This window comes from Quercus suber, unplaced genomic scaffold, assembly GCF_002906115.3.
Source record: "Quercus suber isolate HL8 unplaced genomic scaffold, Cork oak 2.0 scaffold_89, whole genome shotgun sequence".
NCBI lineage: Eukaryota > Viridiplantae > Streptophyta > Magnoliopsida > Fagales > Fagaceae > Quercus > Quercus suber.
The window spans coordinates 602,083-613,703 of record NW_027069554.1 but is presented as its reverse complement, the minus strand read 5'-3'; the positions used below and the strand labels follow the sequence as shown (position 1 = coordinate 613,703).

Below are 11,621 nucleotides of genomic sequence, written 5' to 3'. Positions count from 1 at the left end.
ATCTTGGCATGTCCTTTACTATTTGTATCTAAAAATCTTTACTCATTACAAAATGCTCAACCATTTATTTTTCAATTAACTTGCATGCAGTTATGTAAACGTATTAATTGTTTCCTTAAAACTCACAACAAACAGTTAAACCAATATTGTCATAATTTTACTATTTTTTTACCCAAAAAAATGTTTTAAAAAATGGTTCGAGTTCAAGTCGGGTCGCGGGTCGGGTTGGGTTGACTCCCAAAAAACACGGGTCAGGTCACGGGTCAACCCATTTTTGCTTCGGGTAAAAAAAAAATCAGATTCGGGTCGGGTCGGATTGGATTGGAAAATTCTGACCCGTTTTGCCCTGTTTATTGATAGTAAAAAGAATAGATATGGGATTGAAAGATCTATTGCTTAATGTGCATGCATGTGCAATGAACACTATAAATTGATTACTATATTAACAAAATTGTCAAAAATGAAATATAATTATAATACTAGCTTCTGAGCATGCGCATGAGCGTATGCTTAGAGGCTCTTCTATTTTGTTAGGTAAATGTTAATAATTTGCATCCATTATAATTTGGGATTAATACATTTTTCAATCACAAAAAAAAAAAAAAAAAACAAACCAGAGAGTGTGATGAATATTATGCGTTTGTAGGTGAAATAACTTTTCATCACCCCCTATGTCCTTTTTTTTTTTTTTGTGATTAGAAAATATAGTAATTCCAAATTTTAATAATAAAATAGAAATACTTAAAGGCTAGTATTTCTAATGCATCTGCAAATAAGCAAAGAGCATTGGCTTGAGAATCTTCATATCATGTATGCACAATTGAGCTATTACCTCTAGTGATAAGAATTCAAAACACATACAAAGATATTATCCTCAAGCTGAAGAGTATTATCCTCTAGTGATAAGAATTCATCTGACCACCCTTACGAGCTGGCTTCTTCAAAATTTTATCTCTTCTACTTTTTCTTCTTCTTTCTTCTTCTCTGTCCTTTTCTTTGTTTGTTCAATAGATCTGGTTTGGTCCACTTAATTTTCATTTCTTGTTTTATTTGTTTAGCTCAGGTGAGAGTAATAAATGATGAAAGTAATTTCTATAACCCTTCACACATTGTCTTTTACAGTTTTGATTCCACCACCTTCAGGACATGTGTTAAGCTTTTAACCTCTACCTTTTTGCATCTAATTTTTTTCAATATATCTAGGCATACATGTTTAAACAGGAACATATTATTATAATATTAAAATTGGTTTAAATATATATATATATATATAATAATTGTTATTATTGATTATATCATTTTTTTTTTTTTTTGGATAACAAAGATATATCATTTTTAAAGACTCTTCAAAGCCTTACAAATTATATAATGGTTCCAAAAAAAATTTAAATTTATACCAAACTATTGTTATAGATAAACCTGAAATGGTATTTGATTGATACCCAAACACATTATTCCCCTAACCAAACCAAAATGATCACCATACGAAATTGACTCATTTTTTTGTTTTTCATCTCAGTCGAGAGCTCTCTACCCTCTCTCAACTCTCATTCATTCTCCTAACTAAATGAGTGATATTAAGTATAATATAGATTTTACTACATAAGTCTTATAAATTGATTTGTCATCAATTACAAAAATTAATATGAATACTAATTTATTATTTGTTGAAATGACACTAATTACATTTGACAGAAATTTAGACCCCTTAAACACACAGATTGCGTAGCCTAGATTAATTAGCCAAGTTGTTACTTAGTCAAATAAGCAATTCTAGTTAAAACAATCCAAAAATCATATCAAGAATATAATGCAGCGGAAAATAAATAACACAAGATATGATCACCCAGGAAACACACGGTAAAAACCTGGGGAGGATTTGACCCACCGATCCTCAAGGCTAACCTGAATTCACTATGAAAGAATTGAAGTTCGTACAAAAGGACTACAAGCTCCCCGCTCGACTTCCTAATGCTACCACCAGTAGAACTTCCTGACACGACCACGCGCAGGCTCCGAATCCACGGACTACTTCTTTCTTGAATTCCTCAATCAGCTACAAGCTCCCGCTTGCTTTTCTTTTAAGTTCAATGGTTGCAACAATAATGATCTTCAAGATGTTGAAATAATCTCCACCATGAAAACCCTAAGTTTTGTGTAAAGGAAAGCTCCTCAAAGATCTCACACGAGATTCACACAAAACAGCAATGTATGAGCAACAATACAATATGGACAACCTTCAAAACGTGGCTAGGGTTTTATTTATATACTAGGGTAAAAACATAAAACCCTAAACGTTTAATGAAGTAGGGCTGAGTTGGAAATTCTGCAGAAAATTCAACCTGTGCGATTTTCGATCGATCGAGTCTATTCTTCGATCGATCGAGCCAGGCCGAGAGTCCCAAATACTTCTGCAGCCACTCGATTCCAACTTTACAATATTAAACCAACTTTGAGCAAGTCTAAAGAAGACACCATACAATGTTTTGATCATGGTTTGCCAACATTACAAATTAGAGTTCTAAATACATAAAATCCTAAGACCTTAGAACCTAACAACATTAATTACCACATTAATTTGTAGACTTTTTGTTAAAAATTTTCTAATAGTTTTAGCATTTTTCTAATTGCATATTAGCACGTTGGTAGTTTGTTAGTGCCAAATGGATAGTAATTTGCATTTTCACTAAAAAATATATTTATACTTTGCACCCCACTCCCCTCAATCAAAATCCTAGTTCTGTCCCTCATATAAATAACTTTATAACATCTGGTTGCCAGTTTTGATGGTTGAAGTTCTCCAAGCTTGCAAGAACATGATTCCGACAGCAACACAATCATGTCCAGTGCAAGTATGAGTTAGCCTTATGATTCAACCAATAAAACATAATCATCTGTCCTCACCTTTTTCTTTTCCTTATTTTTTAACAAAAAAACACCAGTATTTATATCTTGGATGTCTTTAATGAAAGTGTTAGTTGAATTTTAAGACTCTTAACAATATTAAGCTAAAATTAGGTACTCCTAGTTATAAGTTGTTGTTCCCTTTTGAATCCTGACAAAAATATCATAGTTTGAAATATGAGCATGATCAACAAACACATCTTAGTTTACTTTCCAATTTTGGAATTTTCAAGAAATCTAAAATACTACTCCGGAAAAAACTAAATATAAAATTTATTAAGAAATTTTAAAAGTGATTCATTATTTATTATTTTATTTTAATAGTAATACATTATAATTTTTTTTTGCTTTAATAAAAATTCGGTCTTACAAAATGGGATCTTTGCTAGTAAATTAAAATAATTTATATTCTTTTCTTGTTATTATTAAAAATTTTATATAATTCTAATAAATTCTTGAAATTTTTTTAATTTACATATAATTATAGTTTTTTTACATTTACTGCACAAGATTAGTACTAAATTTTAATTTAGTTTAATAAGCATGGTAATTTTTTTTTCCTTTGGCATTTAATTGTATTTTTGAAATTTTAAAGGTTGGAAGATCATTTACATTAGCTTGTTTGAAAATTTATGTTTATCTTAGCATATGAACCTAACTTTTTTTTTTTTTTTTACATACTTTTACTTTTCAAAACACCGTACATTAAGTTGTTTTTTGTAGTTATACTCTAGTTATATAATGTATTATAAACTCGATGTAAAACACTATTATTGGATCCACGATGTAAAACACTACTATTATAACTCGATGTAAAACACTACTCTAGTTATATAATAGTTATACTTTTAATATTATAGTTTTTTACATACTACGAAAATACTATTTTCGTGTCCTAATAACTATTATTGTTTACTATAAAAAAAAAAAAAAAAAAAGTTAACAACCAGCCTGTTTGGCTCCACCAAAGCAAAGCCACAACTACTGACACTCTCTTCTGCTTTAAGCTTGTTTGGATCCACGAATAACAACACCACCACCGACCACACTCAACTTCTTCTTCTTCTCCTTGCACGAACCACTCTACCATACAAAACCCTCTTCTCTCTTCAACTCCTTCTTCTTCTTTGAAGCACTCAACTCCCCCAGGTAAGTCAAATAATAATGGTAGCATGCAATTCTCATTCTGTTGTTTCTGTTTCTGAAACTCTTGGATAAATCTTCTCTTTTTTTTTTTTTTTTTGGAAAAAAAATAGAAATGGGTATTTTTTTTTCTGCTTTATAATATCTTAATTTTTAATAAATTTAGGAATTGTTTGGGTTTTTAGACCAACGGCTCATTACATTTTATTTGCCTATTTTGGAACCTACAAATATGTAGTTAGAAAATTCTAAGCAAACGTTGACTTCGTAATATAATATATATAATGTGTTTATGTACACACAAAGACGCACACTGCACGATTTTTTAAAATGAGTGTGTTTTATTATTGTTATTTTGTGTTTAGAGCCAATGAGTTCTACCCCAAATGGCACCTTTCGGGTTGTAAGAGCAAGCTGGAGAGTATGATCATGGGTTCAAGACTCGCCAATTACAGCGTTGTAATAAATGGTTGAAAGCGAGGCAACCAATAGAAAAATATATATGATATGTGTCTTATGTTACATGTTTTGCCGTTTATTGTATCTAATTTTAAAATAATAAATTATGAACAATGTGTTATTGTTTTTGTTAATGGTTAATAATATATTTGCATTACCTATAAAAAAAAAAAAAAAAAAAAATCAGAAATTCGGTTTCCTGGGATACTATTGGATTTAAGGTCTGTGAGGTCACTTGGTGGAAGTTAATATGGTTTTTGAGTGCTATTCCTAGACATGCTTTCTTCTTGAGATAGGATACTGCAATGGGGTCACAACATGCTACTGTTAGAACGGAAGAGACCATAGTGCGGGATATCAAGTGGGAAGTTCAAGCCAGATTTCAGGCAAAATTGCACAAATGGAATGTTATTTGGCCATGACTTCTTTGTTTAAGCAAATGCGTATGTTTGAAATTGTGCCTGATGTTTGTACTTTGAACAATTTGACCAATTGTTATTGCAATTTGAATCGGCTGGATTTTGGGTTTTTAGTGTTGGGTACAATTCTGAAACTTGGTATGAGCCTGGTTGTAGGACTTTTGCCATTTTGATCAATGGGTTTTGTATTTATTGTAAAATAGTGAAAGCGTTGGAGTTGCCGAATGCAATGGTGGAAAAAGGGTATTGGCCTGATGTGGTTACTTATGGGACAATGGTAAATGGGTTGTGCAAAACAGGTGCGGCTATGGGTATGCTTAGGAAGATGGAAGGAGGAGGATGTAAGCCTGATAGAGTTGTGTATAGTGTTATCATTGACCGTCTATGCATAGATGGGCTACTGATTGAGGGTTGGAGTCTATTGTTAGAAATGATTGGTAAAACGTAAAGGCATTTCCATGGATGTTGTTTCTTATAATTCTTTGATTCATGGGCTACTCAATTCACATCAGTGTGTAGAACTATCGGGTTTTTTTTGAAATGGAGCGTGGGGAAATTGTACCGGAATTACAAACTATGTGTGTATATGCTGGTTACTGATATGCTTTGTACAGAAGGGTTCATTACTGAACAAAGATGTGTGATTGAATTGATGATTCAAAGAGGTGTGATGCCCAATGTAGTCACTTACAGTATACTCATGGATGAGTTCTGTATGCGGGATCAGATGGATGAGGCAAGAAAAGTATATGATTTGATGCTTGAGAGGGCTTGGTATCCTGATGCTTGGTGCTATAACATCTTGATCAAAGGTTATTGCAGGTGTATAGTAAGAGATTGGTTCCTGATACTGTTACTTACAACACTCTTATTTGTGGCTGTGTTCCCTTGAGAGTCTTAAAGCTGTGCAAGAGCTTCTTAATGAGATGCAAGCTCATGGACAGCTTCCAGATATCTTTACTTACTCTACATTGTTGGATTCACTATGCAGAAACCAAAATTTTGTTGAGGCAATGAATTTTTTTTTGTACAAATGGAAAGTCGTAGGATACTAGGATGGACAATGACATTGTGATTTACCATATCCTTAATGATGGTATATTCGAAGCTGGGAAACTAATACTTACAAGGGAAATATTTTCTAGTCTCTCTGACAAAGGATTACAACCTAATGTTAGTACGTATAATACAATTATAGATGGACTTTGTAATGAAGGGTTATTGAATGAAGCAAGTGAGTTACTTAAAAGAATAGATGAGACTTGATGCTTACCGAATGATTGCACTTATATACAATTATTAGAGGATTTCTAAGAAAAAAATGATACATCAAGGGCTATGGAACTTTTTCATGTGATGGCTAAGAGGGGCTTTTCAGCAGACTCCTACACTAAAAGCATGTTAGTTGATTTCCTGTCTTCACCGCCCTCCAAGCGGTAAATTGATCCACTAGATAATCAGTTGGGATACACGAATAGCAAGAGACCCTCCAAGCCTAATCTACCCAATGCACCTAAGCCCTCAAAGCTCCTACTTCAACAAGACTTCTCAGAACCATGTCTTGTCTAGCTCTTCGGATCCCGCAATACCCTCGATTGCATTCGTCAAAGCTTGGCTTCTTCCAATACTTCCTAACAACACCAAAACCTCACTTGACACTCAGAATGGATGTGATAAGTGTTTGGTCTATCAACCTTGATAGGCCACAAACTAAATGACCTCTTGTGATTAAACCAATTAATTAATTAGTCGAGTTATTAATTAATCAATTTAACATACAAATACGTGGAAGCACAAACAAATCACCAAATAGCTAAGTATGCAGCGAAAATTAAATGACACGGTGATTTGTTTATAAACGGGGAAAATTCTTGCGGCAAAAACCCCACCGGGTGATTTTCAGGTCACCACTCCCGAAACTCCACTATTATCAAATCAAGTGGTTACAAGTAAAGAAATCTCAAATACCTTACCAACCTACAGTTGAACCCTTACCCCAATACCCAATTAGACTTGATCTGTAGTGACAATTCCCCATTTTGATGCATGGCTCCCAAGTACGTGACTAACCAATGCGTGGATCCCAGTACATGACTTCAAATACCAATTTAGAAGGAGAGGTTGGCTGCAAAATTCTTCAGTTCATCCTACACGATGAAGATCAGGAAGATGCTTGGTCACAAAACCCTTTGGTGCAAATACACAGCAACTTCTTCAGAGAAGATGAACTAGGTCAAGAACTTCGTCTTTGATCACAAATTGCTTGAATAGAGTTTGCTCAATGCTTGTGCAACTTGTGTCTACTTTGAAGGCTCTTAAAACAATCATTTTATATATCTAGGGTTAGGAGAAAAGAAGGCCTAAAGACACATTCACGAATCCCAAGAAATTAGATCAAAAAAATTGATTTTATAAATCTCGACAGACAGCAGATGTCGAGGAGCTATCGAGCAGGTGTCGAGCTTTAATGATTTTGCACTTCAGCTTGTTTTTCTTGGACAAACTTGATGACTTCAACACTTGATCTTGAAACCTTGTTTCTTAAAGTATTAAAAACACCTAAAACTACCCAATTACAAGTAGAGTGTGTTTTTTCAAAGGATTAGCCAATTTACATAAATAGGTGACATATGTTCTTAACAAGTGAAAAACACATATGTCCTAACAATCTCCCCCTTGGCAATCCGTAACGAAACCACAACAAACAAATGAACATATGAGAGAAGTCATAAATCACTCAACTCATACTCACTTGTTGAATATAATAAAATCTATCTTAATACAAACTCTTGAAAAACTTTGCAAGAAGAGAGTTTATGGCAAGTAGACTTTGACAACTTGTATTTCTGAAACACTTTAAACAAAACTCATCAAGGAATCTTAGTGTAAAACAAAAACAATAAATTGCATACAAGTATAATGAACATGTGTATAAAGATAGAGAAGAAACAACACATGAAGACAGAGGTGAAAGAAACATACATCCACATATAGAGAGAAAATAAGTACAATGCATGTAAAACTGGTCACAAGACCTCATATACAAGATCAATGTATCTATAAAGAATAGAAAAGAAAAAAATACATCAAAATCTCACTACATCCCTCAAATATCAACACTCTCCCTATCAAAAATGTCTTATACTAACATTTCCCCTAAGATGACTACTCTCATAACCCAAAACTACTCCCCCTTTTTGTCACGAGTGACAAAGGGAAGAGTGTCATGAAGATATCTCATCAGTAGAGCTAGCATCTCCATCATCCTCTGAAGCGTCATTGTCATCACCATCATCATCATCATCCTCAGAGTCAAAAGCCACTAGAGAAGGTAGTGAAGGAGTAGCCTCAGGAGCAAAACCACCCATGGTCTCCTACCATCGTGCAATACAACCAACATGAACATTCACCTGATACAACTCAGAGGAGAGTGTATCGAGGCAAGCATCCATGCACGGAAGTTACACCATGATGTCTCCGAGAGATGCATCGCCCGTAGAGGGAGAAGGAGCAGATGAAGATGGAGCAGATCTAGATGGAGCTGAATGGGCGAGAGGAGTAGAATCCGTCTGTCTCGACCTAAACTGAGCCTCACTAAGTTTTACGGTAGCGGCATCTATGGCACAAATGTGTGTGAAGTAGTCAGACGCAGGAAAAGGGATAGAAAAATAGCGTAAGATTCTCATGATAGCAGAAGGAAAGATGAGCTTATCATGGGATGCTAAATCTAAATGAACATCTATGATAGAAAGGATGAAATGAGAAGGAAAATCTATAGTAAGATGCTCAAGAAGAGATAACAAAAATCGAGCACGATACTCTGTGATAGAGTTGTAGTGAGAGAGTGGATGGAGTACGAAAGTCATCACCATGTTTAGGAATCTGGGACCTTTAGCAAAAGGTCTACATGATATATACTGATGCTCACCCTAATCAGTTGGGCACTGACAAAAAGTAGAAATGAGCTCATCTTTGGACACAGTCCTCAGACGCTTACGGGAAGAATAGTCAGGAAACTCTATCTTAGGAACCCTAAGCACATCCGCAACTAGCTGCGGTGTAACAGGGATGCGCGCACTTCGAATGCGAGTGAAAAAGAGAGGTACTGAACGATTAATCCTGTGCATGTTGGAGTAAAACTCCTGAATAAACACGAGAGGACAAGTGCGCGCATCCCCTACTGTGAATGATAGAGGGAAGGTCAATGTCGGCAAAGTCCGCCAAAATGACTTGGCGTTCTGAATGAACACCTCGTCTAGAAAAGTTCTCCAAAAATGCCTTGTGGGCATTTCCATCACAGAATTGAAGATTTAAAGGAGCAGAATCAGAAGATGAAGAAGCTCCAAAATGCAGAGGGTTCCATAGACACTACTAACGTAAACAGAATGAGAAAGAGATAGAGAAAGAGACAATCACAAAAGTCTCAAAACAGTTCACATATATCAAATATATTGAACAATGATTACGTATGCATGGGAAATGCATGAGCATGTGACATGCAAAGGAAATAGCATCATGGGCTCAGCCTAATCCAATCCTACCAGCACACAAGTAGAAAACACACATCTAAACACATGAAAATACCATTCTAATGCACATGAAATGCAATGTATGACATTTTGAACACATTTAAATGAAAACCCAACCCAAAATTTCAAGAAAAACTCATTAATTTTGAAAAACCACAAAAATTTTTAAAAACCCCAAAACCTAAGATTCAAAACATGAAATGCATGAATAATGAGGGAAAAAGAGATCATACCAAGTAATTTGAAGCAAGGAAGGGCCGAAAATCATGTGGAATGAGGATTTGGAGTGAGAAAAATGAGTTTGGGAGATGAACAGCTGCAGACAGATCGAGAGAGATCGAGAAAATGAAGTTCAGATCGCGATAGAAGCTTATATAAAAGCTTCAGTAATTCTTGACAGCTGAGGTGTCGAGAAGTGTTGAGAAATCTGTCGAGGAAAGTATCGAGAAAAAGCACGTCGACAGTTGAAGGTGTCGAGGAATGAACACCAGAACCAAGAATAGAAGCTCGATCAATCAACAAGGTATCGAGAAGGTATCGAGGAGGCAAGAGATTTCTCGATCAATCCACCAGGTGTCGAAGAGGTGTCGAGATTGCGATAAGAAAAAGGCTTGAGAAGCTCGACAAATAACAAGGTATCGAGGAGGTGTCCAAGAGGTGTCGAGCAAGCTTTTAAAAATAGTTTTTCGAGAAGAGAAACACACAGACATGAATGCAATCCAACATGCACCTCAACCAATGATCCAATCAACAAAATAGGTTCTCAAAATCATCTCTCATCAAACAATTTTAAGCACATGGATCCTTAGAAACACACACACACACTAAACAAGTCTAACTAATTTTATTTTTTAAAAACAAGTCAAGACAGTTTAGTGAGCATACATTAGCACATGTAAACACTTGTGATGGCCAAATTACATTGTACCTACACATGTATCAAGAGTAGCAAAGAATATTGCGTGTTGTGTGTGAACAACATTGCAAGATTGCATATGTGTATACATGTTATGACGATTTGAGATATGAGAAAATAACTTTAACTCACACACAATCATAACTGTTTGATGAGGACTATCACCTTCGAGGTACATCCTATAACTCTCACACCTCCTAGAAAACACGNCCTCTTAGTCCTAGGGTTTTTGCATCTTTTTTATCTTACTTAGGGGGTGCTTCTAAGATAGATTTACCTTTGTCTAAGTTCTCACTAGCTAATTCAGTTTTAACACAGTGTTATTATAAGCAGGAGAACAAAAGCAATTGTACTAGTAGAAGCAATATGGGAGAAAGAAAAACCATACCCTAAACCTGTTCAATTCGAAGCAGATCTTTGATTGCTGAGCATCTCATCAAGTTTTGCACTTGAAGTCCTCTTCAGTTGAGCTCTAACTTGAAACAGCTCTGCTTCAAGCTTCTTGGTCTTCTCAACCAAGAATTTTTTCTCAAACCTCAGTTCACCAATAGTTTGATTCACCTCATCAAACTTGTGGACAACTCTTCACGATCAAGTTCCACATCACTGGGCTTCTTGGTGGCTAGCCTATACAATTTCTCATGCTTCTCAGAGAGCTTGTAAAGCTTCTCATAGGCTGAATGGATATCATCTTGATCATTCATTTTCTCAAATTTTGACTCTACCAGTTCTTCTTTTTTGTCCACTTCTTTAATAATCCCTTCAGTAGGATTGATTGTGGTAGTGAAGGCATTTAAAATTCCGTCATCCTTATTGTCGGAATCATCTTCAAACTCAGTTTCACTCAGGTTGCAACAAGTGCCTTACTCTTTCCAATGCTTTTGAGATATGTGGGGCATTCATGCTTCATGTGACCGAATCCATGACAACCAAAGCACTTTGGTCTTGCAGGAACAGTGTACTAACTGCCATCCTTAGCATCCTTCTTCCCTTTGTCTTGCTTTTAAATTGAGAAGAACTGGACTGCCTGCAGTCTTTATTGAAGCTCCTTCCATTGGCATTCTTCATAGACTTCTTGAACTGCCTGGTGATGTAGGACTTCATCTTGGAATCTTTATCATCGGAAGACTCATCTGTATCACTGCTCTTTACCTTCAAGGCATGCTTTTGCCTTTACTTGACTTGCCAATCCTAGATAACCTTATCTCATAGGTTTGCAATTTTCCAACTAGCTCACTCAAAGGAATCTTG

At 35.3% G+C, this 11,621-nt stretch overlaps 1 protein-coding gene across 1 annotated transcript; it reads left to right on the top strand.

Annotated features, from left to right (window-relative positions):
- The first annotated feature begins 5,154 nt into the window (after positions 1–5,154).
- LOC111992261 (pentatricopeptide repeat-containing protein At3g22470, mitochondrial-like) lies at positions 5,155–5,942 on the top strand. The gene is made up of 3 exons (XM_065774241.1): positions 5,155–5,362; positions 5,540–5,661; positions 5,748–5,942. Exons 1-3 carry the CDS (start codon positions 5,155–5,157, stop codon positions 5,940–5,942), a joined length of 525 nt encoding a protein of 174 aa, XP_065630313.1.
- The last annotated feature ends 5,679 nt before the right edge of the window (positions 5,943–11,621 follow it).

Excerpts from the sequence above, each read along its gene's own strand:
- LOC111992261 (XM_065774241.1), top strand. The coding sequence starts at position 5,155 with ATGGTGGAAAAAGGGTATTGGCCTGATGTGGTTACTTATGGGACAATG. Across the intron at positions 5,363-5,539 it reads TCTATTGTTAGAAATGATTG|AAGGGTTCATTACTGAACAA; the intron begins GTAAAACGTAAA and ends TGCTTTGTACAG. Across the intron at positions 5,662-5,747 it reads TGCGGGATCAGATGGATGAG|GTGTATAGTAAGAGATTGGT; the intron begins GCAAGAAAAGTA and ends AGGTTATTGCAG.